Here is a 22099-nt window from a genome sequence, read left to right as displayed (position 1 = left end):
GGATTCGAACCCGCCACCTTAGGTGTACGTGGCTGGCGCCTTAGCCGGTTGAGCTATAGGCGCCGAGTCAGAACATCTATTTTCTTGACGAAGAATAACATTGTGATTTTGATGACTGAACCCTGAAATTTCATCAACCAATTTTTAAAAAGCATTTTAATAGATAGGAAACCTCAGTCACACATTCTGACATCCTACCCCCTCTATGCCTAAGAACTAGAGAATAAAGTAACAAAAGCAACTCTCACCAGGACACTGTATTCCCAGATCATCCTCCAGAAGTCCAGGAGAGTTGAAGACAAAGGGCCCTGGGTGGCAATATAAGCCTTGGGTGCATAAACTCCCTAAAACAGAATAGAAATTGCATGGGGTAATTATCATTACCCTACAGATAATGCCCTCTTCTCACCTAGTTTCCCTCCAACCCCAGCCTTTTTTTTTGACTGGGGCTGGGTTTGAACCTGCCACCTCCAGCATATGGGGCTAGCGCCCTACCCTTTTGAGCCACAGGTGCCACCCCCCCCGGCCTTTTTTTTTAGGTTCCTAGAGAAATATGGAGTGTTTTTATTTCCTTTCAGTGTACCTTAATGAAGTTGGCATTGATGTAGTTGGAATCCTCATCAGAGGTTATCAGGGACAGCTCTACCCGGCTATAATCATCTACAATACAAAATAAAAGCATAGTGAAATTGAGAGGGGTTGGTCAGAGGGTTTACTGCTCAGTGAGGGTCTAACCCTGTGAACAATGGATGCTTAGACGTCAGCAGCTGAGTGAATGAATGCTCTGCTCTTTTGCAGTCATAAATAATGCAAACTAATTTTCCAATCCCCTGTTCTACAATTAAGAACAGTAAGCAATGGATTAAAAAGAGATAGTGGCGATTGAATTCGAGAGCAAGTATGAGTTTAGAGGGGAGAAATGGAACTTACAGGGCAAAATATCCTTATATCTGTTTTTCTTGATATTCTTGGGCCTCTCCGCCTCAGTGGTAGGATAGGTTTTGTCTGCCTTGTACTTGGTAGATTGCCTTTTCAGCTTCTGTAACAAAATTCCAAGAATAATTACTCCTCCTAGAGAAGGGAGGTAAGAATCTATTTCTACAGCACTTGGCTTTGTCACTGCCCAGTCTACAAGCCTTTTAGCATCCTCTGGGTCTGACTGAATTCAAGATGGAGCTCCAGCACATAAGGACAGCAGAGTTCAGTGACTTTTGGAGAAGTGAGAAGATCACACACACTGCAGCTGAACCACAAACAGCTAAAACTCAGAGGTGAAACTAGTGAATATTTTAAAAACCAAATATCTTCGGAAGGGAAGCTCTGTGCTCCACCCAGTAGGCAGGCATTAGAGGTTTGATTTACTTTCTTTATAGTTGCTATTTATATTTAGTTCAGTGATTAACAGGAAAGGTAAATGAATCTCTTCACTTCAGATGATTTTTTTTTCCCTAAGTGGAAATAAAACTTAAGTTGCATAAAATCTGTATCCAGCAAAATTTCAAAGATTTCAGTCCCAAACTTTAAACCCACCCCTCAACCAAACAATAATCTTTTTTCTTTTTCTTTTTCCTTTCTTTTTTTTTTTTTTTTTTTTTGAGACAGTCTTATTCTTTCACTCCAGGCTGGAGTGCTATGGTGTCATAGCTCACATCAGCCTCAAACTCTTGGGTTCTGGTGATCCTCTTGCCTTAGCCTCCCAAGTAGCTGAGACTACAGGTGTCCACGACAACACCTGGCTAATTTTTCTATTTTTTCAGTAGAGACGCTCTTGCTCATGCTGGTCTCCAACTCTTGAGCTCAAGTGATCCACCCACCTTGGCCTCCCAGAGTAGGATTATAGGTGTGCGCCACCAGGCCTGGCCCAAACAATAATCATTAAAGAGCATCATATTCTCTTTGTAGAATATGATCCTGGGCCAGGCAGGGGCTTACCACAGTAAGCTTTACTGTGGTTGAGCAAGATTCCTCACGATAGTGAAGTAACTCCTTAAAACTGTTTCCCTTTTCCAATACTATGCTGAGGACCAAAACTGAAGGTCGGAGGCAATGATAGTTCCTCTTAGGCTCTTTTTTAGGAACCAATCCTGTTCTAAACTTTTTTGACTAGATCTGACTTTTGTGAACCCTTACGCAGTTTGCAGAAGATGGAGGGAGGTGACAGCCATGATAATAAAAATATTGTTGCATTAAACTGAAGAAAATAATTTTCATCATCCCCCCCCCCCATTTAATGGTGTATGGTCACATGAGGAACCTTATTTGCCTCCAGGAGGGTAGATCCCTCGGTGTCGATTCGGTCTTCCTCTCTTTAACTTCCTCTTGAAATTTCCTCCTACCTTGGCCCTGACTAGTTGATGTTATCTCGGTTCTCCTCTTTCTTCCCTAACTTCTCCTTCTCACTTCCCACTCTCCCTGACCGGCTCCCTCCTCCTTTCTATCTTCTAATTGAGAAGCACCCAAAGTTCCAATGTTAATTCCTCAACTCTCTGCTTTTCTGTCAGTATATACAGAGATATCACATGCTACAGAAAGCATATAGAAAGCATACTATAGAAAGTGTTTGCCGACCTTTTTAACTCATCGAATTCAATTATATTTCCAGCCCCTATTGGATCAGTTTCAAATGTTTCTGTTGAGATTTGATTACTAAATTCTGGTCCTGAACTCCCAACCATGTCCTGAACATTTCCACTTGATTACGCCTTCAAACTCAGAACGTTTAAAACTAACATCAACCGTGTCTCCCCTGTAAACACCAGTGGAGAGAGTCACTTTGGGGTCCCCCTTCCCACAATTCCCACCACTGATTGAGTGAGCCAGTTCCTTTGATTCTTCCCATGCACTATCTTGCATTTGCCTTCCTTCCTTTGAAGGATATCCACAAACCAATATCTTAGTTCCGGGGGTGTCCAATCTGTGGCCCACGGGCCGCATGCAGAGTGTGTGAGGACCGTTCTGCTTATCTTTTGTGTCCAGTATCACAAGGGGTGTCCAATCTGTGGCCCACGGGCCGCATGCAGAGTGTGTGAGGACAGTTCTGCTTATCTTCGGTGTTCAATATCCCGAGAGGTATGCATGGACACTTTTTGCTGGTGTTCCTCGGCTCTTGTTAGTGTGTCTATGTTTAATGTGTGGTCCAAGACAACTCTTCCTCTTCCAATGGGCAGCAGAAAAGAGGAAAGATTGGCCACCCCGAGAAGCCTTTTCCCTTAAAGTTTGAACTACCACAGTTGCTTTTCTTTTTCCTTTGAGACAAAGTTTAGGGTTGAGTGCCATGACATCATCATAGCTCACAGCAACCTCAAACTCTTAGGCTCAAGGGATCCTCTGGCCCCAGCTTTCCAAGTATCTGGGACTACAGATGCCCACCACAACACCCACCTAGTTTTTCTATTTTTAGCAGAGACAGGGTCTCACTCTTGCACAGGCTGGTCTTGAACTCCTGAGCTTGAGCAACCCACCTGCCTCAGCCTCCCAGAGTGCAAGGATCACAGACATGAGCCCCTGCACCCGGCTTCTTAACTCATCTTCACACACTTCTTTTCTCCGTTCAGATCCATTGATCACTATCATGCCAGGTTAATTTTATTAAAGTACCACTTTCCTTATTTTTCCTGTACTCAGAACAACTTCAGTGAATCCCTTTTGCCTCTAGGGGAAAAAAATCCAAGCTCCTTAGCCAGGTACTGAAGGCTCTCCCGGGGTAGATTCCAAGCTCACTTTCATAAACTTCAGATGGCTCTCTAAGTGAGAGATCTCTAAAGATGACTTCTAGGTTCTTTCAAGACTATACAAATCGATATCACTGACAGCTCTGTAAATATGACTTCTTTAGAATTAGCATTTTCCTTTTCTTTCTCAGAAATGTACCATGATTTGAATGTACCAAGGCTTGAATTTTTAAGCCTTACTGATGGTCTATTTTGTTCCACAGGGTGAACTAATAAAGAGAGATAGGGAAATAGACGAAGATATTTTCTCAAGAGACCAGCAACAAGAAAACATTTTTTAAAAAGGGGATTACTAGTTATTATAACTTAGTTGCTGAAATGAAATTAGGATATGCAACTACCCATAGGAGTTTACTTAAGGAGACTTAAATAAACTCTCCCTTAAAAAGGGGTGAGGAGGCGGCTCGGCGCCTGTGGCTCAAGCGGCTAAGGCGCCAGCCACATACACCTAAGGTGGCGGGTTCGAATCCCTAGCCCAGGCCCGCCAAACAACAATGATGGCTGCAACCAAAAAATGGCCAGGCGCTGTGGTGGGCGCCTGTGGTCCCAGCTACTTGGGAGGCTGAGGCAGGAGACTCGCTTGAGCCCAGGAGTTGGAGGTTGCTATGAGCTGTGATGCCATGGCACTCTACCCAGGGGGATAGCTTGAGGCTCCATCTCAAAAAAAAAAAAAAAGTGGGGGGTGGGGAGCTGGGCAAGGTGGATTGCTTGAGCTCGGGAGTTCCAGACCAGTGTGAGCAAGAGAACCCATCTCCACTAAAAATAGAAAAACTAGTCAGGCATTGTGGCAGGTGTCTATAGTCTCAGCTCTTTGGGAGGCTGAGGCAAGAGGATCACTTGAGCCAGGGTTTGAGATTGCTGTGAGGTGTGACACCATGACACTCTACTCAGAGCTACAGAGTGAGACTCTGTCTCCAAAAAAGGGGCTGGGGATGAGGAAAAGGAAGCCTAAAATAAAGATGTGATAACATCAAGGGGAGAGAGAGAGAGAGACAGGGACAGAGAAAGAAGTAGTAGAGAAAAAAAATTGATTCAACAACTCATCCAGAAAACTGCAGCTGTAAGTGAAATAATGGGTAACAAGACCAATTTTTATTGATATAAACTACATTTTACTTCCCGCATCATATTTCTGGTCACAAAAACATTGCCAAACTTCTTAAATAAGGACCAAAGCACTTCTAATATTAAGTATTGAAATAAACGTGAGCTATACAAAACAAAAACACAAGGTTTCAAAATTGGCTCAGAATACATTGTTGAATGTGTGAGTCTGCAGAAAGAGGGAAAATGTTGAGATCATAAGATGTTTGTTAGCTGGAAGTTCATAATATAAACATTATGGCCCAGCACAGTGGCTCCAGCCTGTAATCCTAGCACTTTGGGAGGCTGAGGCCAGTGGATCACTTGAGCTCAAGAGTTCAAGACCAGGCAGAGCAAGAGCCAGACCCTGTCTCTACTAAAAATAGAAAAACTAGCAGGGTGCTATAGTAGATGCCTATAGTCCCAGCTACTTGGGAGGCTGAGGCAAGAGGATCGCTGGAGCCCAAGAGTTTGCTGTGAGCTATGATGCACAGCACTCTACCAGGGGCAAGAAAGTGAGACTCTGACTCAAAAAAAAAAAAAAAAAGAAGTATGTAAACTTTTTCCAACTAAGGATACCAAATAGAACAGACAGCCAATGCTTGCTTATTTGCCGGACCACAAATGCCAACATGTATTGTTACAATGACCATTTTTTTCTGTTTATCTAGAGTTCAATCAGACACAGGCAACCTTGAAGCAGGTACACAATCAGTTCTTCAATCTTCTTTTTAACCACACAGTACTCCCCTCTTATCTGCGGCTTTTCTTTCCATGGTTTCATTTACCCGTGGTCAACTGCAGTCCAAAAATATTACAGTATTTTGAGAGAAACCACATTCACATAACTTTTGTAACAATGTATTATTCTAATTGTTCTATTTTATTGTTACCTATTGTTGCTAAACTCTTCCTGTGGCTAATTTATAAATCAAACTTTACCATAGATATGTACATGTAGGGAAAAGCAACATAGTATCCGTGGGGTTTGGTACTATCCGCAGCTTCAGGGATCCACAGAGGTGTTGGAAATTATCCCCCACGAATAAAGGGGGACTCCTGTAGTTTGAATTCTTGTGGATTTTCAGAATTGGATAGGGAGAAGAGATGCTGACTGTCTGTCTGTACAGTGTGTTTTTACACCAAGATTTATACAAGGGGACTGGTTTGGGAATTACACCAAGGACATGACACAGGCACATGAGAGCCTATAAAGGGTTTCTACTGAAGTTAGACCAAGTTTCCAGCCCTCTCTGCTCTTAGGCAACTTCAGAATCATTATTTTCAGGTTGTTATGGATCTTGGGCTGCTGAAAAGTTCTTGAGTCCCTGCACAGTTATTTCTAGAAATCTCCAGAACTTGTTCAGTGCGTGCTCTTTGTTATACTGGTTCTTATTTATTTTGTTTTCCTTGTAGAATGCTTTCGAGGGAGAATGACATACACAAAAACCTTTTAATAAAATATGCTTTGATTAATTCCACAAAGTATCACAGATAAAGCTCCTGTGTGTGTGTGTGTGTGTCTGTAACTTAGCTGCCTTCACTGCCACCTTCAACAATAGAGCAGAATGGCTTTTTCCCCCTACTCTTCCTCTTCCTGGAGTCATTTGTTGGAATAACAAAGGGAGACATTCTTTTAGAAAAACATCACACAGGAAATACCTACAGAATTTCTCAACCTGTGGGTTGTGACCCACAGGAACTGTATTAAAGGGTCGCGGCATTAGGAAGGTTGAGAACCACCATTGTAGAGTGTGAAAGATTTTATTTCCCTGCCCAGACACCTTGATGTTAGACCACTGTGAAGGCCTCCCCTTCTCTTTATGCCAGATATCCAGGCTGTAACACCCAACAGAGAACCAAACAGGGCTGAATTAGGGCAGAGGAACAGATAAACCATGCCAAGAAAAGGAACTCTCGGAGTAGGAAGCAAGTAGGGTATAAAAGGGAAAGGGACCCTGGCGGGGTGTTGAGTTTGGAAAGAGGAGATGGGAGATCATAGGGGTTATAGGCATTTCTCTGCCAACCATAGGACAGGAGCTGTGAGTTCTCTAGCGGAGGCACCATCAAGAAAAATCAAGAGAACTGCAAAGGGTGAAGTGAAGTGAGAGTCCAGCACCCTCTGTGGGCTGGGAAGTAGGATGGAGGGAGTGTACAAGGGACCAGAGTCCGTGAGTGCGTATTAAGCTAATAGTAAGTTCATTTGGTTTGTAGACTGAACTACTACTTTCCTTTCAAGAAAGGAAAGAACTGGGGCTGTGGCCATGAGACTCTAGAAATCGGGCCTGAGCCTTTTGCACACTTTTCTTATACACTAGTTAAAGTCACTCCCGGAAGAGAACAGAAAGAGGAAAGCACAATAACCGTGATACCTTTGCCTTGAGGGACTGCGTTATTACACAGAAGACATATCATCAATTACATTTTAGAGAGAGGAAAGTGCTAGGCAGGAAAGGAGAATCCAAGCCTGGTGTCTCCAAACTCCTCCCTGTGGTCTCTTCGTGCCTGACTGCCTGCTGCTCAGTATTTTATTCCAAGCCTCCCTCAAGAAAAACAAACCTGAGTGTCAAAGAATGGAATTAGGATCTCAGGCCTCTAACCCCAGTGAACAGGAGTGAAGGGTGAGACTGAGCTTCCCCCGTGTGCACAGTCATTTCCAACAAGACCAGTAAACTTAGGGAGCTTGGTTTCCAGTGCACTAGTAGGGTAAGTGGGTAGGTGGGTAGGCAACAACTAAACTGGGGTGAGCAAACCAAGGTGTTTAGCCTTAGGTACATAAAATGTAATGAATGGCAAGAAGTTTATTTAAAATATCCTGTGAGTAACCAGGATTTTTTTTCTTTTCTTTTCTTTTCTTTTCTTTTCTTTTTTTTTTTTTTTGACTCAGAGTCTCACTCTGTAGCCCTGGGTGCCTTGGCATCATAGTTCACAGCAACCTCAAACTCCTGGGTTCCGGCAAGCCTCTTGCCTCAGCCTCCTGAGTAGCTGAGACTAAAGGTGCCACCATGACACTCAGCTAGTTTTTTTATATTTTTTATTTTTTAGAGATGGGGTCTCACTCTTGCTCAGGTTGGTCTCAAACTCCTGAGCTCAGGCAAGCCACCTGTCTCAGCATCCAGAGTACTAGTATTACAGGCATGAGCCACTGCACCTGGCCTCGATATTTAGCAATTTTAAACCGACATAAGCACTTAAACCTGGCCTTCAGAACTGGGTATCTTCTCTCTATTGGGGGCTTAACGAATCCTTCATGTTTAATAAATTATATGTCTTTTTATTTAATAAATATAACGTATCCTTTTTACAAAAATGCCCTACTCCTAAGAAACATAAAATTCACCTTTTTTTCTTGCTGTTTGTTGTCTTGATCAATTTAACAACGCTAAAGGAAAAATTTAAATATAAATTTTGAAAATATCATACTCACTGAAGAAAATTTAGAACATGGCCAGGCACGGTGGCTTAAGCCTGTAATCCCAGCACTCTGGGAGGCCAAGGCAGGTGGATTACTTGAGCTTAGGAGTTGGAGACCAGCATGTGCAAGAGTGAAACCCCATCTATACTGAAAATAGAAAAATTATCTGGGCACCTATAGTCCTAGCTACTTGGGAGGCTGAGGTAAGAGGATCACTTGAACCCAGGAGTTTGAGGTTGCTGTGAGCTATGATGCCACAGCACTTTACCCAAGGAGGGGACAGAGTGAAACTCTGTCAAAGAAAGAAAGAGAGAGAGAAAAAAGAAAGAAAGAAAGAATTATTAGATCTCAGCTCAGTGCTCGTAGCTTAATGAGTAGGATGCTGGCCACATACATCAAGGCCAGCAGGTTAGAGCCCACCCAGGGCCTACTAAACAACAATGTCAACTAAAACAAAAAATAGCCAGGCATTGTGGCAGGTGCCTGTGGTCCCAGCTACTTGAGAGGCTGAGGCAAGAGAATCACTTAAGCCCAAGATTTTGAGGTTGCTGTGGGCTGTGATGCCATAGCACTCTACCAAAGGTGACATAGACTCTGTCTCAAAAAAAAAAAAAAAAGAATTACTAGCTTTCAAAAATTATTAATATTATCTAGGGAAATAGGAGTGTGAGGATGATTTAAGACAGAAGTAACAGCATGTGTGCAACTCTGGCAGGGAAGCACGGCCAGGATGAGAAAATGAGCACGTCCTGAGAAGCAGAGAGAGGCGCTTGAGGGCTGGCCCTGGCAGGACTTCGTTAGCCATTTTAGAGGAAAGCACTGTTAGCAGAGCCTGGAACACAGTCCATGGTTTAGCTCCTGTAACTGAAGAAAGTGAAAAGAAAATTTACATGAGGAAATGCAGACTGAAAATAATCCTGGAACTTCTCCAGGCCCCAAAACCAACCAACCGAAATTAACAAAGGACTTATTTTTGCACGAATTAAATTAGAAAACAAAAAAAAAACACGTTATGATTTTACCTGATAAAGTTTAAGTAAAGCAGTTAAGAGGCTTTGGAATCAAGCAGACCAATGTTTCAAATCCTGGCTTTGCCATCTCTCTCAAGGAAGACAATACTTTCATTGTGTAGTGATTAACTGAGATCTATATGGTAATGCACTAAGCAAATTGCCCAGGACTGGATAAGCGGGCAAAAAAAAATTATCCATTGTTATCTTTTATAGTTATTAAATTAATACTAGCAAGGTAGCAGAGAACGTAAATTGGCATTTGGCAAATGGAAAAACTCTTTTGGAAATACATTTGCCAATGCTTACCCAATGAGAGCTTATATTCTTCAACCCAGTCATAACACTTTTGGGGATGTAGTCTCAGGATTAAGTCAAAAGAAGGGGGAAAAAATCACACAGATAAAACATTAATTACAGTGTTATCAATTATTGTGAAAAATTAGAAATAACCTAAATGTCTAACAGTAGAGAAATAAGGCAATTATTTGGGTGCCTACTGTGTTTCAGGCAGTTTACACACTCAGGATCTTCATAGCAATTGTGCAAAGTACATATTATTCGCTCGCATTTTTTAGCATCACACAGCTGATAATAGGCAGAACCTAAATTCAAACCAAGATTTATCTGACTGACTGACAGTTGTTACAACTTCAGATGATAAAGCAAGACTTACTTGAACTTGAAATTCATTTCCACCTCTGACTAGCCATGTGACCTTGAGCAAGTCAATTAACCCATGTGTCCTCTATAAAGGGGAAATAATAACAGTTCCTTCTTCAATGGAATGTGTTCACAAAGTCTTTAGAATAGTATCTAGGGCGGCGCCTGTGGCTCAAAGGAGTAGGGCGCCATCCCCATATACCAGAGATGGTGGGTTCAAACCCAGCCCCTGGCCAAAAACTGCAAAAAAAAAGAATAGTATCTATAGGAGTATAGAAATGTTCACTCTGAGGATTATTATTCTTTCATTATACCATGCTGCATCATGAGCCATTACAAATTATGTACATTTAAATCAGCATGATAGGGTGGTGCCTGTGGCTCAAGGAGTAGGGTGCCAGTGCCATATGCTGGAGGTGGTGGGTTCTAACCCAGCCCCAGCCAAAAAAAAAAAGGAAAAAAAAAAGAAATCAGCATGATAAATAATTTGGTACAATGTTAAGTGAAAATATGAGAATACAAAAGTATATCTGTGCTCTGATTACAATAATATATTATTATTTTATTTATTTATTTACTTTTTGAGAGAAGAGTCTCAAGCTGTTGCCCTGAGTAGAGTGCCGTGGCATCATAGCTCATAACAACCTCCAACTCTGGGGCTTATGTGTTTCTCTTGCCTCAGTTTTTCCATTTTTTGTAGAGACAGGGTCTTGCATTTTTGCTCAGGCTGGTCTTGCACTCATGAGCTCAAGTATTCCACCCACCTCAGCCTTCCAGAGTGCTAGGATTACAGGCGTGAGCCACCGCGCCTGGCCTTGATTACAATAATATGAAAAACATAAATAGACAAGAATTAAAAGAACCACAGAAAGTTTTGATTACTGGAATTTGGTACTTTGATGAATTAATTTTCTTTTAACGTACAATAATATTGTTTTATAAGAATAACAACAATAAGGGCTTTTTCTTAAAGTACCTTTAAGAAATTTTGAATAGTGTGGTTGCATCCTGCTGTTTTCTGTTGTATAAAAACTATGTACTAACTGGGCAGTTATCATCATGCTAAGCCCTTTGAGCTGAAGCAGGATAGTATTTTTTTCTTTTTGAGACAGTCTCAAGCTGCTGCCCTGGGTAGAGTACCATGGCGTCATAGCTCACAGCAACCTCCAACTCAGGCTCAAGCAATCCTCTTGCCTCCGTTTTTCTATTTTTAGTAGAGATGGGGTCTCACTCTTGCTCAGGCTGGTCTTGAATTCATGAGCTCAAGCAATCCACCTGCCTCAGCCTCCCAGAGTGCTAGGATTACAGGCGTGAGCCACTGCGCCTGGCTCAAGACAGTATTGCATAAAGATTAATTTCCTAGGCTCTGAAATAAGACAGATCTGGGATAAATTTCTGGTTTTTTTTTTTTTTTTTCTCAAGACAGGATTTCACTTTGTCACTCAGGTTGGAGTGTAGTGGCACAATCACAATTCACTGTAAACTTGAACTCCTGGGCTCAAGAGATCCTCCCACTTCATTGTCCCAAATAGGTGGAACTACACAGGCACAAGGCACTGGGGCCAGCCAGCTGTGTTGCCAAAGCTAGTCTTGAACTTCTGGCCTCAAGGGCTCATTCCGCCTTGGCCTCCCAAGGTACAGAGATTACAAGCATCAGCCCCGGTGCCCACCAGATGTGAGTTAAATGTCATCTTTCTGTCTGAACAGCTGAGTGAGTTTTCACCAATTACTTTTATTTTTTTCTTATTGTTGGGGAGTCATTGAGGGTACACAGAACCAGGTTACACTGATTGCTTCTGTTAGATAAGGACCCTCTTGTCTTTGTGTCCCGCCTCTAAAAGGTGAAACACATCCCTTGACCCCCCCACCCTCTCTCCTTCCCTTTCTCAGCTCCCCATCCCCTACCCCCCCCCACCACCACCAATTACTTAACCTCTCAGACCTTTAGTTTCCACGTCTGTAAGTCTGGGATCATAGCTGCAGCTACCTCAGGGTAGTTGAGGTATGGGTTTTTTTTTGTTTTTGTTTTTGTTTTTTGCAGTTTTTGGCTGGGGCAGGTTTGAACCCACTATCTCTGGTATATGGGGCCGGCACCCTACTGCTTGAGCCACAGGCACTGCCCGGTTGTTTTTTGTTTTTTTTTTTTTTAATGAGAAGGAAACAAGATAATGTTGATGCTTCCTTGACACCCACCCAGATTATCACAGTTATAATTAAATATCATTAGAGTAATTAATGTTTTAATGCCTGCTCTCTAAGGTAACTTTTTCTTTTTTTTGAGACATAGTCTTACTATGTCACCCTCAGTAGAGTGCTGTGGCATCACAGCTCACAGCAACCTCAAACTCTTGGGTTTAAGATTCTCTTGCCTTAGCGTCCCGAGTAGCTGGAACTACAGGCGCACGCCACAATGCCCAGCTATTTTTTTGTTATAGTTGTCATTGTTGTTTGGCAGGCCCAGGTCAAGTTTGAACCTGCCAGCCTCCGTGAATGTAGCTGACGCCCTAACCACTGAGCTATGGAGGCCGAGCCACAAAGAGAACTTCTAATGTCCTAGGAAATAAGCCCCACTAAAGTATGCAGCATTAGCTTGCATTCCCAGCATCCAGCATGCTGCTCCGCACACAGGAAGCGCTCGAGGAATATTTGACTGAATGTATAAAAATCTTATACAGGTAGTCAGGGGCAGCTCCAACCACAGGAAGGTTTCTGAATTTAGTCCTGGCACAGGGAAAAGGCCTAAGCAGCATGGCCTTGGCTTCAGTTGCCACAGCACGGCTGCCATGTCTAATTATGAATACAGTCGTCCCTTAGTACCTGCAGGGCATTGATTTCAGGACCCCAGAGATACCAAAAGCTGTGATGCTCAAGTCCCTTGTCTAAAAGGGCATAGTCCTTACACATCCTACTCAGGTCCACCTGTATGCTTTATATCATCCCTGGATTACTTATCATACCTAATGCGCGCAATGTACATGCTGGGTAGATAGTTACTCTACTGTATATTTTTTTAAATTTGTAATTGTTTTGTTTTTCCAAATATTTCAATCCACAACTGATTGAACCTGAGGACGTGAAACTGGGGGCTATGGAGGCTCATCCGTATTGTATTCCACACCAAAATACCAGGGGAGAGCGGGGACTGAAATCTGAGCCATGGACCTGGGGTTGTGGGTAGAGGTTAAAATGCACAGCATATCTGGAAAAAAAAAAGAAAAGGATACACAGGGTATCTATCATTCTGGAGGTAGAAATGCCTTTTGGTAATTCGCACAAAGGTACCACCGTGTAAGCTAACAGTGGTCTCGTGTCACAGAATCAATCCTCACACCTCAAGAACATTAAATCCCAAGAGAATACATTAAGAGCTTAAGGCTGGGTGTGGAATAGAACCAGATGGAAAGCTCTCCAATTTAATGGCATTATTTACCTTATCCGAGCAAACAAGCTGGCCTTATTTACCACTCCCGTCTCCCCCAAAGTGTGCTCTCTCTCTGATGTCTCATCTGAACCTTTAGGTGGGGCTGAGGGCAAGACTGTTTTTTCCACTGGAGGACATGAGTCAGTGAACAGTGAGGTTCCACTTAATCACCACGCAAAAAAACAAAATCCTTGCAATCAGGAGCTAGAAAAGCAAGGAAGAGATTGATATAAAAATCAGGATATTGATTGTCCCTTAGGCAGGGAAGGACAGGGAATAGGCGTGGGGAGGGGATTGATGGGGAAAGGGTCTTCTGAAGTCTGACAGTGCTGTTTCTTGACTTGGGTGATGGTTGCACTGGTGGTGGTTTCTTTGTATTTAGACTTACATGTCTTATGTACTTTTCTAATTATGAATTATAGTTGACAGTTTAAAACAGTTAAAAAATACAAACTATTGCCTGGTGAGGTGGCTCACGCCTATAATCCCAACACTCTGGGAGGTGGAGACGGATGGATTGCCTGAGCTCCGGAGTTCAAAACCAACCTGATCCAGAGTGAGACCTCATCTCTAAAAATAGCCAGGCATTGTGGTGGGCGCCTGTAGTGCCAGCTATTTGGGAGGCTGAGGCAAGAGAATCGTTTGAGCCCAAGAGTTCAAGGTTGCTGTGAACTGTGATGCCACAGCACTCTACTGAGGGTGACAAAGTGAGACTCTGTCTCAAAAAAGAAAAAAAGTACAAACTATAAGAGATTTTTAGGCAGGGAAAAAAAATGACCAGACTTTTATTATTAAATGATCGTTCAGGTGTTGAACTGAAAATTGATTTAAGGTAGGACAATGCTGGAGGCAGAGAAACCAGTGAGGAGGTAGCTGCTATATTTTGGTGAGAGATTATAATTACCCAAGGTAAGAAAAGATAAAGTATTAGAGATGGAGTATACATTATTTTAAAAAACAACCAAAATAAGACAGAGGCTGGCACTGCCCCTCCATTTACTTTTTACCTGTACATCTTGGGTGACTTTGGCTTAAAAATTATCGTCCAGGGGCAGGCATACATCCAAACAGGCACATGGGCTAAGATTCCCTCCTTGCTGTTACCGCCCTGGTAACTATCCAGAGAGGCTCAGGCTGCCTGACTAGAGCCAGCGAGCACATTTTTCATGACAACACAGGATTATCCAGGTTGAGCTAACATAGGGGTTCTTGTGATAATATCTAATCACTTGATCATAATATTTTATTAGTCAAGACTTTCCAAATATTTTCACATGTACTGCCTGGCACAGAATGTTAGCTCTACAATGGCAAAGGTTTCTGTTCTTTTTGGTCACTACTATATCTTCAGTGCTTCGAATGGCCCTTGATACATAGTAGGTGCTCAATAAATAGTATTGAATAAGTGACCATATTTAATAATTATTATCAATATTTAATCATCACAACAATCCTGTGAGCATAGGTAGGATGTAAATTATTATCTCCATTTTGTAAGTTAGAAAACAAAGCTGGGCACAGTGGCTTACTCCCAGCCACTTGGAAGGCTAAGGAGGGAGGATCCCTTGAGCCCAGGAGTTCAAGACCAGCCTAGGTAACATAGCAAGACTTTGTCTCTAAAAAAACGAACAAAAAATAAAAAAACAGACTTCAGGAGATCAAGGAACATGTCAAATAGTTGATAATTTGGTAACAGAATCATGATTTAATTTCAGGTTTTATACTTGAATTCCCTTGGTTTTTTACAACTGAAAGGCTAGAGTTTAAAGTTATTATAGCTCTGAAATACCAGCTTCTAAAATACACGATAGGTTCTGTTAAATACCCGATGTTATCTGATGTGCCTATGAGGCGCTTCACCAGCTTGCCAGGTGAATGAGGCCTACCCAGCTGCCATCGCATCAGGACCGCAGTTCCCTTAAGGAGATGCCTTGTTTCTCTGGGTAATCAAATCTACTTGACGTGTTTCTCTCCATGACCCTGACAGTCTCTACTCTGCACCCTAGCCATTGCGCTTCTCCAAGTTAAAGAAACCCTGTTATTGCAAAAACACCTTGCAGTACTTCCAATAAGAAAAAAAGGAAAGAGAGAAGGAAGAAATGGGGCAGTGTAACACTTAACCACTAGAGAAGAAAGAAAGAAGAGGAAGAAGAGGAGGGGGGAGAAGAGAAGCGAAAAAAGAAAACAAAAGAGAAGAAAAAGAAGAAAAGAAAAGAAAAAAGAAAACCGTGAGTAGGTTTGGTGCCCTTCAGAAAATTTTGTTATCCAAATGGAATCCCATGGCGGAGCTCAAAACTCATGTACCATGAAAAATTAATCTTGGCCTCTTTCTTCTTAATACTAATTAAAATTAATAGTTTGAGGCATAAACTCAGATACCTGGAGAACTCAGGGTTGTTAAATTGATGTTAGTATTCATAAATCCGGAGTTGTGTATGTCTTCTATAGGATTCCTACCCAAACTCCAAGAATTAGAATTCACAAACAAAATATTAAACCTTAAGGGAATTTCTAAAATACACACAAACCAAAGAAGCCATACTTTTTAGGTTGCCTTCTTCCCTTCTTTCTCTCCAAAATCTGATATTTATTTCATACGGGGAGCAGCTTGGTCTAGGCAAGCTGGACTACCACAGTGAGTTAAATAGCGTATGGAACCACCCTGAGAGTGACACACATAGGACTCACCAGAAATTCATTGGAAAGCTGCTCTTTGTTACTTTTCTTGTTTTGGGCCTCATCCAGGAACTTCTGCAGGATTTCTCTCTGCTCCATGCTGCAAAGCAAGAGAAACCGTCTACGAGGAGGTTGAGGGAGGGCATGTCAAATGTGTGTCATGGCCGAGACTACGGAGGAGCCACCGTTGCCGCCTAAGCAGAGCATGCTAAGGGCTGTGGTTAACTGACTTCATCGCAAGCCCTGGAGGAAATTAGTATGCAACCAGCCTCTGTGGTCACACAACAAAGTCATCACCTTACTCCAGGGCCCTAGTGCCTTCCTTCTTAACAAAGGAACCTGGTTGCAATTCAAGTTTTTAACAAGTAAGAGGCTAAGCAACACGTAAAATGTGGTCTGCTTCGCTCGGAGACTATTCCACTCCATGGCCCTTAAGCAAAATTCACCTTTCTTCTTGCTTCTCAGAAAAAAACGCAGAATTACAGTTTTCGTAGATAAATTCCGCCTCTCCTCATTTCTCTGATGAGCAGCAAGTCCCAGTCAATATCTCCTCTGTTCCTCATGTCCTAACTCTGCAAAGTTCAGTTAGGTCCAGAAAAGGAGCCAGGTCCTGTCTGGAGTTACACCTCTTCTACAAGGACCCTTCACCCAAAAGTGGCTTGTCAGTGTCCTCAGTGGCAAATTTCTGTTCATCAGAGAAGACACTTTTATTTAGAAATGTAAAGTCTGCCATAGGGACCTCAAACTCTCTTTTGGATGAAACAAAGTCAGCTGCTTCTGACAGTCGGAGTCTTTCCCAGGGCTGGGGAAGTGCTGACCTACATTAAGGGAAGTGTTGATTTCAGCGCCTCTAAAACCCACCAGAAGCTTTTGGAGGGTCCCTTGGGTTCTGGATATAAAAAATGAGAGTGATGGTCTATACAGGATGAGGAGCAAGTGGCCCCCACCAAGAGCGCCCAACCGGGTAGTTAGTACGTGGCCCCATATGTAATGCTAAACTGTGAGCAAAAAGAAAGTAAAATCAACCACCTGCTGACAACTGTGTAATTTTTAGGGCAGAAACCCGAAGAAGTGTTTCCAGAGAAGACGTCTCTACTCTGCAACCAATGTCTTGGAAAAGACATTGTTTCAGGCAGCTGTGCTATACCTGTTGCCTTTTGATCCCGAGGGATAAAAAAGCTTCCTTTTAAAAAAAAAAAAAGCTTCCTCAGCTTGTGTAATTTCTCTTCTCAATGGGTAGGAATCTCCCCAAATGTCTGGTTCTGTGTGAGAACATCCCCAAAATGAGCGTATCACTTGTTTGAGGGCAGAAGTTCAGTACATTATGTGTTAACAAATTAGTCTTCAACAATACTGCAGAAAACTGGGAATTGTGTTATTAGTACTTCCTCTTCACAATATTAGCAATCCTTTCAGGTTTGCGACATCATTCAAACTTGGCTCAGGAGTTTGGGAGATTCAGGAAATGATTCCGAACACTATCCTGAACATTGAAGAGGTTGCACCCTCCTCACTGAACTCTACAATGAGAAAGGAGAGATCATTGAAGCATCTTGGTTATGGGCAGCTGAAAGACAGTCTTCCAAATAAATTCCAGTCCATATAAATTTGTCAGCAATATTTTTGGGGAATAGGCTATTTCTCAAATTTTCCCCATCTAACATTAAAGGAAACTTTCTTGCTTCTCTAAATAATACAATGTTTTATTTTCACTATTTTGAAACATAATATGTGGGAAAGCTTTACATTTAGAAAAATACAAAATTTCAAATTTATGACCAGGCTCAGTGGCTCACCCCTATAATCCTTGCACTCTGGGAGGCTGAGGCAGGTAGATCACTTGAGCTCAGGACTTCAAGACCAACCTTAGCAAGAGACTACCCCGTCTATACTAAAAATAGAAAAACTAGCTGGGCATGGTGGCACATGACTGTAGTCCCAGCTACTTTGGAAGCTGAGGCAAGAGGATCACTTGAGCCCAAGGGTTTGAGGTTGCTGTGAGCTATGAAGACACCGTGGCACTCTACCCAGGGCAACTGAATAAGACTCTGTCTCAAAAAATAATTTTTTTTCTAATTTACAATAAATACTATGTAAAATATTTACATAGTTAAACAAAGACAAAAAGATCCCCCCCCCAAAAAAATCAGTTGTAGGAGTGTGATAGGATTATGGATGCTTTAAAAAGTTATTTTTAATAAAGACAAAAAAATTCATTAATTTGTTCACCAGATTTATTGAGTACCCACTTCATGCTAAGCACTATGTTAGGACCTGGTATATAGTAGTGAGAAAACCAGGATATGGTGAAAAACACCCTTAATGAGTTAATTAAATATCTCAGAATTAAAGACAGAGACTTGATTACTGATAAAAATAAAACATTCCAAACCAACCGGCTTACCTGTAGAGTAGCAAAGCATGATCCTAAAAGGAAAATTATTTTCTATGTTTGGACAAATAAGAAAGAGTTTCATAATCTCTCCCCTTAGAATGTCCTCATATCCATCAAACCCAGAACTCTATTAATTTTTTATTAATTAGGCAAAAAGGGACATAATAAAATAAAACTTAGATCTGTTTGTCTCAAGCTCATATGTAGGAACTTTTCTCACCAACTTTCTTGTTTCTTCTTAGAGAGTGAAGAAATTTAAATAAATATGAGGGCGGGCACGGGGGCTCATCCTAGCACTCTGGTAGGCAGAGGCAGGTGGATCGGGTGAGCTCACCAGTTTGAGACCAGCCTGAGCAAGAGTGAGACCCGCATCTCTACTAAAAACGAAAAATTGAGACAAGATGCTTGCTTGAGCCCAAGAGTTCAAGGTTGTTGTGAGCTATGACACCCTGGCACTCTCCTGAGGGCAACAAAATGAGACTCTGTCTCAAACAATAAATAAATAAAGTAAATATCAGATAAGAAAGACAAATTGCTTAGATGCCTCCGTAAACCTTTTACCCACGATCCAAGGATCCACAGTGTCTTGGCAAGAACTGCAGACTTAAAAAAAAAAACTAAAAGCAGCAACTCTTAGGAGTCTTTTTTCACTGTAAAACCAAGACGTAGAGAGACAATGTGAACTAGCCAAACCTCAAAAACCCACTTAGCAACAAGGCCATTTCCTGTGTAGACCACTCAAGAATGGAAAAAAAAGCAAACTGAAGGAGAAAACAAAAAAAATTGGCTTTACGTTTAACAAATGTAAGCTACTACTTGATTTAGCACACTTCCTTCTACATTTATTAGAGGGAAATAGGAACGTAATGGTTTCCAGTGAAGATGGTGTCGACTCATTCGTATCCGGTGGGAAGATCAAGAGCCGGGGAAGGGAAACAAGGTAGGCAGCGAAGGCTGGCAAATACCGAAAAGAGTTTAGGAATTTACAATGAAACATGTAAGTGAATCTGGCCTCAAACCTGAGCGAATGCAACAATATCACACAAGAGAAGTCTCATAAACACTTTGTGGAAACCACCCAGGGTGAGCACCTGAAGAGTGACAAGGTGCCACACCTTGCTGCGGCCTCCCGTGGCCACAGTGTTCAGAAGGAAGACTCCAATGGAGGGGAGTGCCAGTCACAGTGTCACCTGCCCCAACAGGAGGGAAGCGTGCCAGGTTAAAGGGTAATATCAGTGTCATGGATGGAAGGAATTAGATCACAAAAAATTTTATTCAAAGAGAACTTCAGGGTCCTGGGTCCGGGGGCTCACGCCTGTAATCCTAGCACTCTGGAAGGTCGAGGCAGTTGGATGGCCTGAGCTCGGGAGTTCAAGAGCAGGCTGAGCAAGAACAAGACCCCGTCTCTACAAAAATAGAAAAACTAGCCGGCCGTCGTGGTGGCCTGTAGTCCCAGCTACTCAAGAGGCTGAGGCAAGAGGATGACGTGAGCCCAAGGGTCAACTTAGAGCTCTCATAGCTGAGCGCTGAGAGCTATGACACCTGGGCACTCTAGCCTGGGGCAACAGAGTGAAACTCTTCTAACTCCAAAAAAAGAGAGAGAGAGAATTTCAGGGGAGATTATTAGGGCAAGATAAACTAGTCAGTAGGAACAACACTCAGATTTCTCCTACCATCCTTCTGTTTCTTTGAGGAGATGTATTTTTTGCCCTAGGAAATCCACTTATTAATAAGGCTCGACTTTCATCTCTCTTGCCTCTCACTATATCCCCATGTCATTGATTTGATGTGGGTTATGCACGTTGTCTGTGAAACAGTCTTAGTAAGCATTCTCCTGGTCCCAAAACACCTATTGGTCATTTCTCCTCAAGGTATTTTTAGATTCGACCTGTCTTGTCCATATATACCTAACTGCCATTCTCATTTTCACGAACTGGATTCCTGCAGCAATTAAGCTGTTGGATATCTTCCAGTCTAGTATTTCCTGGTAACCAAGACTTGATGAAAGTTCTTACAACTGTACTTTAAGGCTAAAGAATGAAAATAATTACTGATAAGCTAGAGGAACAAGTCCGTCTTCCTTAGCGTGTCCCCATCAACTGTCGCCACCCAACCTATCCAACCATATCACCCACAGACCTAGTTCATTTTACGGCTTCTTTTTCTACTTCTCATCTTTACTCTAATTTTCCCCAAGATGAAAATGAAGCCAGAAAGCCCAATAACTTTTCTTCAAAAATCTTGCCCCTAATTCCATCTCATCACGATCGTGTCTTTGTCTGAATCTCTTCAGTCTAAATCTTTATATTCAGCTAAAGTTTTCTTCATGTATTCACACATTCCTTGTCTCCTATAAGTTTATTTAAACTTTCTTCAGAAGAAGGCACATTAAGATGCGACCTGTCATTTCGGGTTTATCAAAGGCAATGGTAGCATCTTCTATGCATTGGTGTAACCACAGTGATTATATGGTCTTGAGTGTACCTAAGGTAAGCCTGTGTGATGAAGGGGGCTAGCTGATGGGATTAGGCTTTGGTGAGAGATCTGCTCTATCAGTTACCCCAGGTAACTTGCCTGGCATAGTCCCTGGCTAGGCTCTTCCACGATGCCAGGAGCAGATGGGCCTTCCTTACAGGAGGTATAAGAACCTGGCAAAAGGCACTTTGTAATGCTGCTGCCCAAACAACAGGGTTATGACCCTGAAAGGACCCTGTCACTGAGGTACAGAGTCCCACTCTGAATGACTGCAATGCCAGAACGAAATTACTTCCTTTATCTCCAGAGAAGCCTTGTTTCTCTTTTATAAATGGACATAGAAGATGCTTATAAAATATCTTTAAAGTAACTGGTCTGATTTGCTCATGTTTTCACATCATTTACAGTAGGAAACTCCCCTACTCATATTCCAATCTGCTTATTGTCCTTATAGCAGTTTTCATTGTGAGAACTCAACAAGCCCTCCCAGTTCACCTGCTGCAGACTTCATAGTCAGCTTCCCCCATAGCACCCAGAGAACCACACTCTGCCTTTGGTTTCAGAATGTACAAGACAAAGGTCAACCCATAACTTGCAGTTGAAACATTTTTTTTTTAAATAAAGGTGTGGCACAGTGGCTCACACCTGTAATCTCAGCACTCTGCGAGACCTGAGCTTCAGACCAACTGGAGGAAGAGTGAGACCCAGTCTCTAAAAATAGCCGGGTATTGTGTGGCAGGAGTCTGTAGTCCCAGCTACATGGGAGGCTGAGGCAAGAGGATCAATTCAGCCAGAGAGTTTGAGGTTGCTGTGAGCTATGATGCCATGACACTCAACCCCAGGGTGACTGAGTAACTCTGTCTCAAAAAAAAAAAAAAAAAAAGGAAAAAAAGAAAAAGAAAGAAAGACAAAGTCAGGACTCCTGGGAAGGCTTAGCATCTTGTTCAAAATACAGGCCAGGCATGGTGGCTCATGCCTTTAATCCTAGCACTCTGGGAAGCCAAGGCAGGTGAATCCCCTAGGCTCATGAGTTTGAGACCATACTGAGCTAGACCAGGACGCTGTCTCTAAAAAAGAAAAAAAAAGAAATAGCTGGGTGTTGTGGCAGGTGCCAGTGGTCCTAGCTACTTGGGAGGCTGAGGTAAGAGAATCACTTGAGGGGTGGTGCCTGTGGCTCAAGGAGTAGGGTGCTGGCCCCATGTACCAGAGGTGGTGGATTCAATCCTGGCC

At 42.4% G+C, this 22099-nt stretch overlaps 1 protein-coding gene across 4 annotated transcripts in view; it reads right to left on the bottom strand.

Moving 5' to 3' along the window:
* PTPN22 (protein tyrosine phosphatase, non-receptor type 22) overlaps positions 1–16170 on the bottom strand; it is a 53151-nt gene extending 36981 nt beyond the window's left edge. The window contains exons 1-4 of one of the 4 annotated variants that reach the window (XM_003793859.2): positions 16012–16170; positions 931–1039; positions 584–660; positions 249–344 (exon numbers count right to left, since the gene is read on the bottom strand). In XM_003793859.2, coding sequence (XP_003793907.1) covers positions 249–344; positions 584–660; positions 931–1039; positions 16012–16098 — 369 coding nt within the window. In that variant the 5' untranslated portion in view covers positions 16099–16170. The remainder of the gene's footprint in view (positions 1–248; positions 345–583; positions 661–930; positions 1040–16011) is intronic. The other 3 variants (XM_003793861.2, XM_003793860.2, XM_012807619.2) reach the window with 3 other exon arrangements.
* Between the last annotated feature and the right edge of the window lie 5929 nt (positions 16171–22099).

Source organism: Otolemur garnettii, unplaced genomic scaffold, assembly GCF_000181295.1.
Source record: "Otolemur garnettii isolate 467f Iridium unplaced genomic scaffold, OtoGar3 scaffold00073, whole genome shotgun sequence".
NCBI classification, from domain to species: Eukaryota; Metazoa; Chordata; class Mammalia; order Primates; family Galagidae; genus Otolemur; species Otolemur garnettii.
The sequence above is the reverse complement of the archived record's forward strand: the minus strand, read 5'-3'. Positions and strand labels throughout refer to the sequence as shown.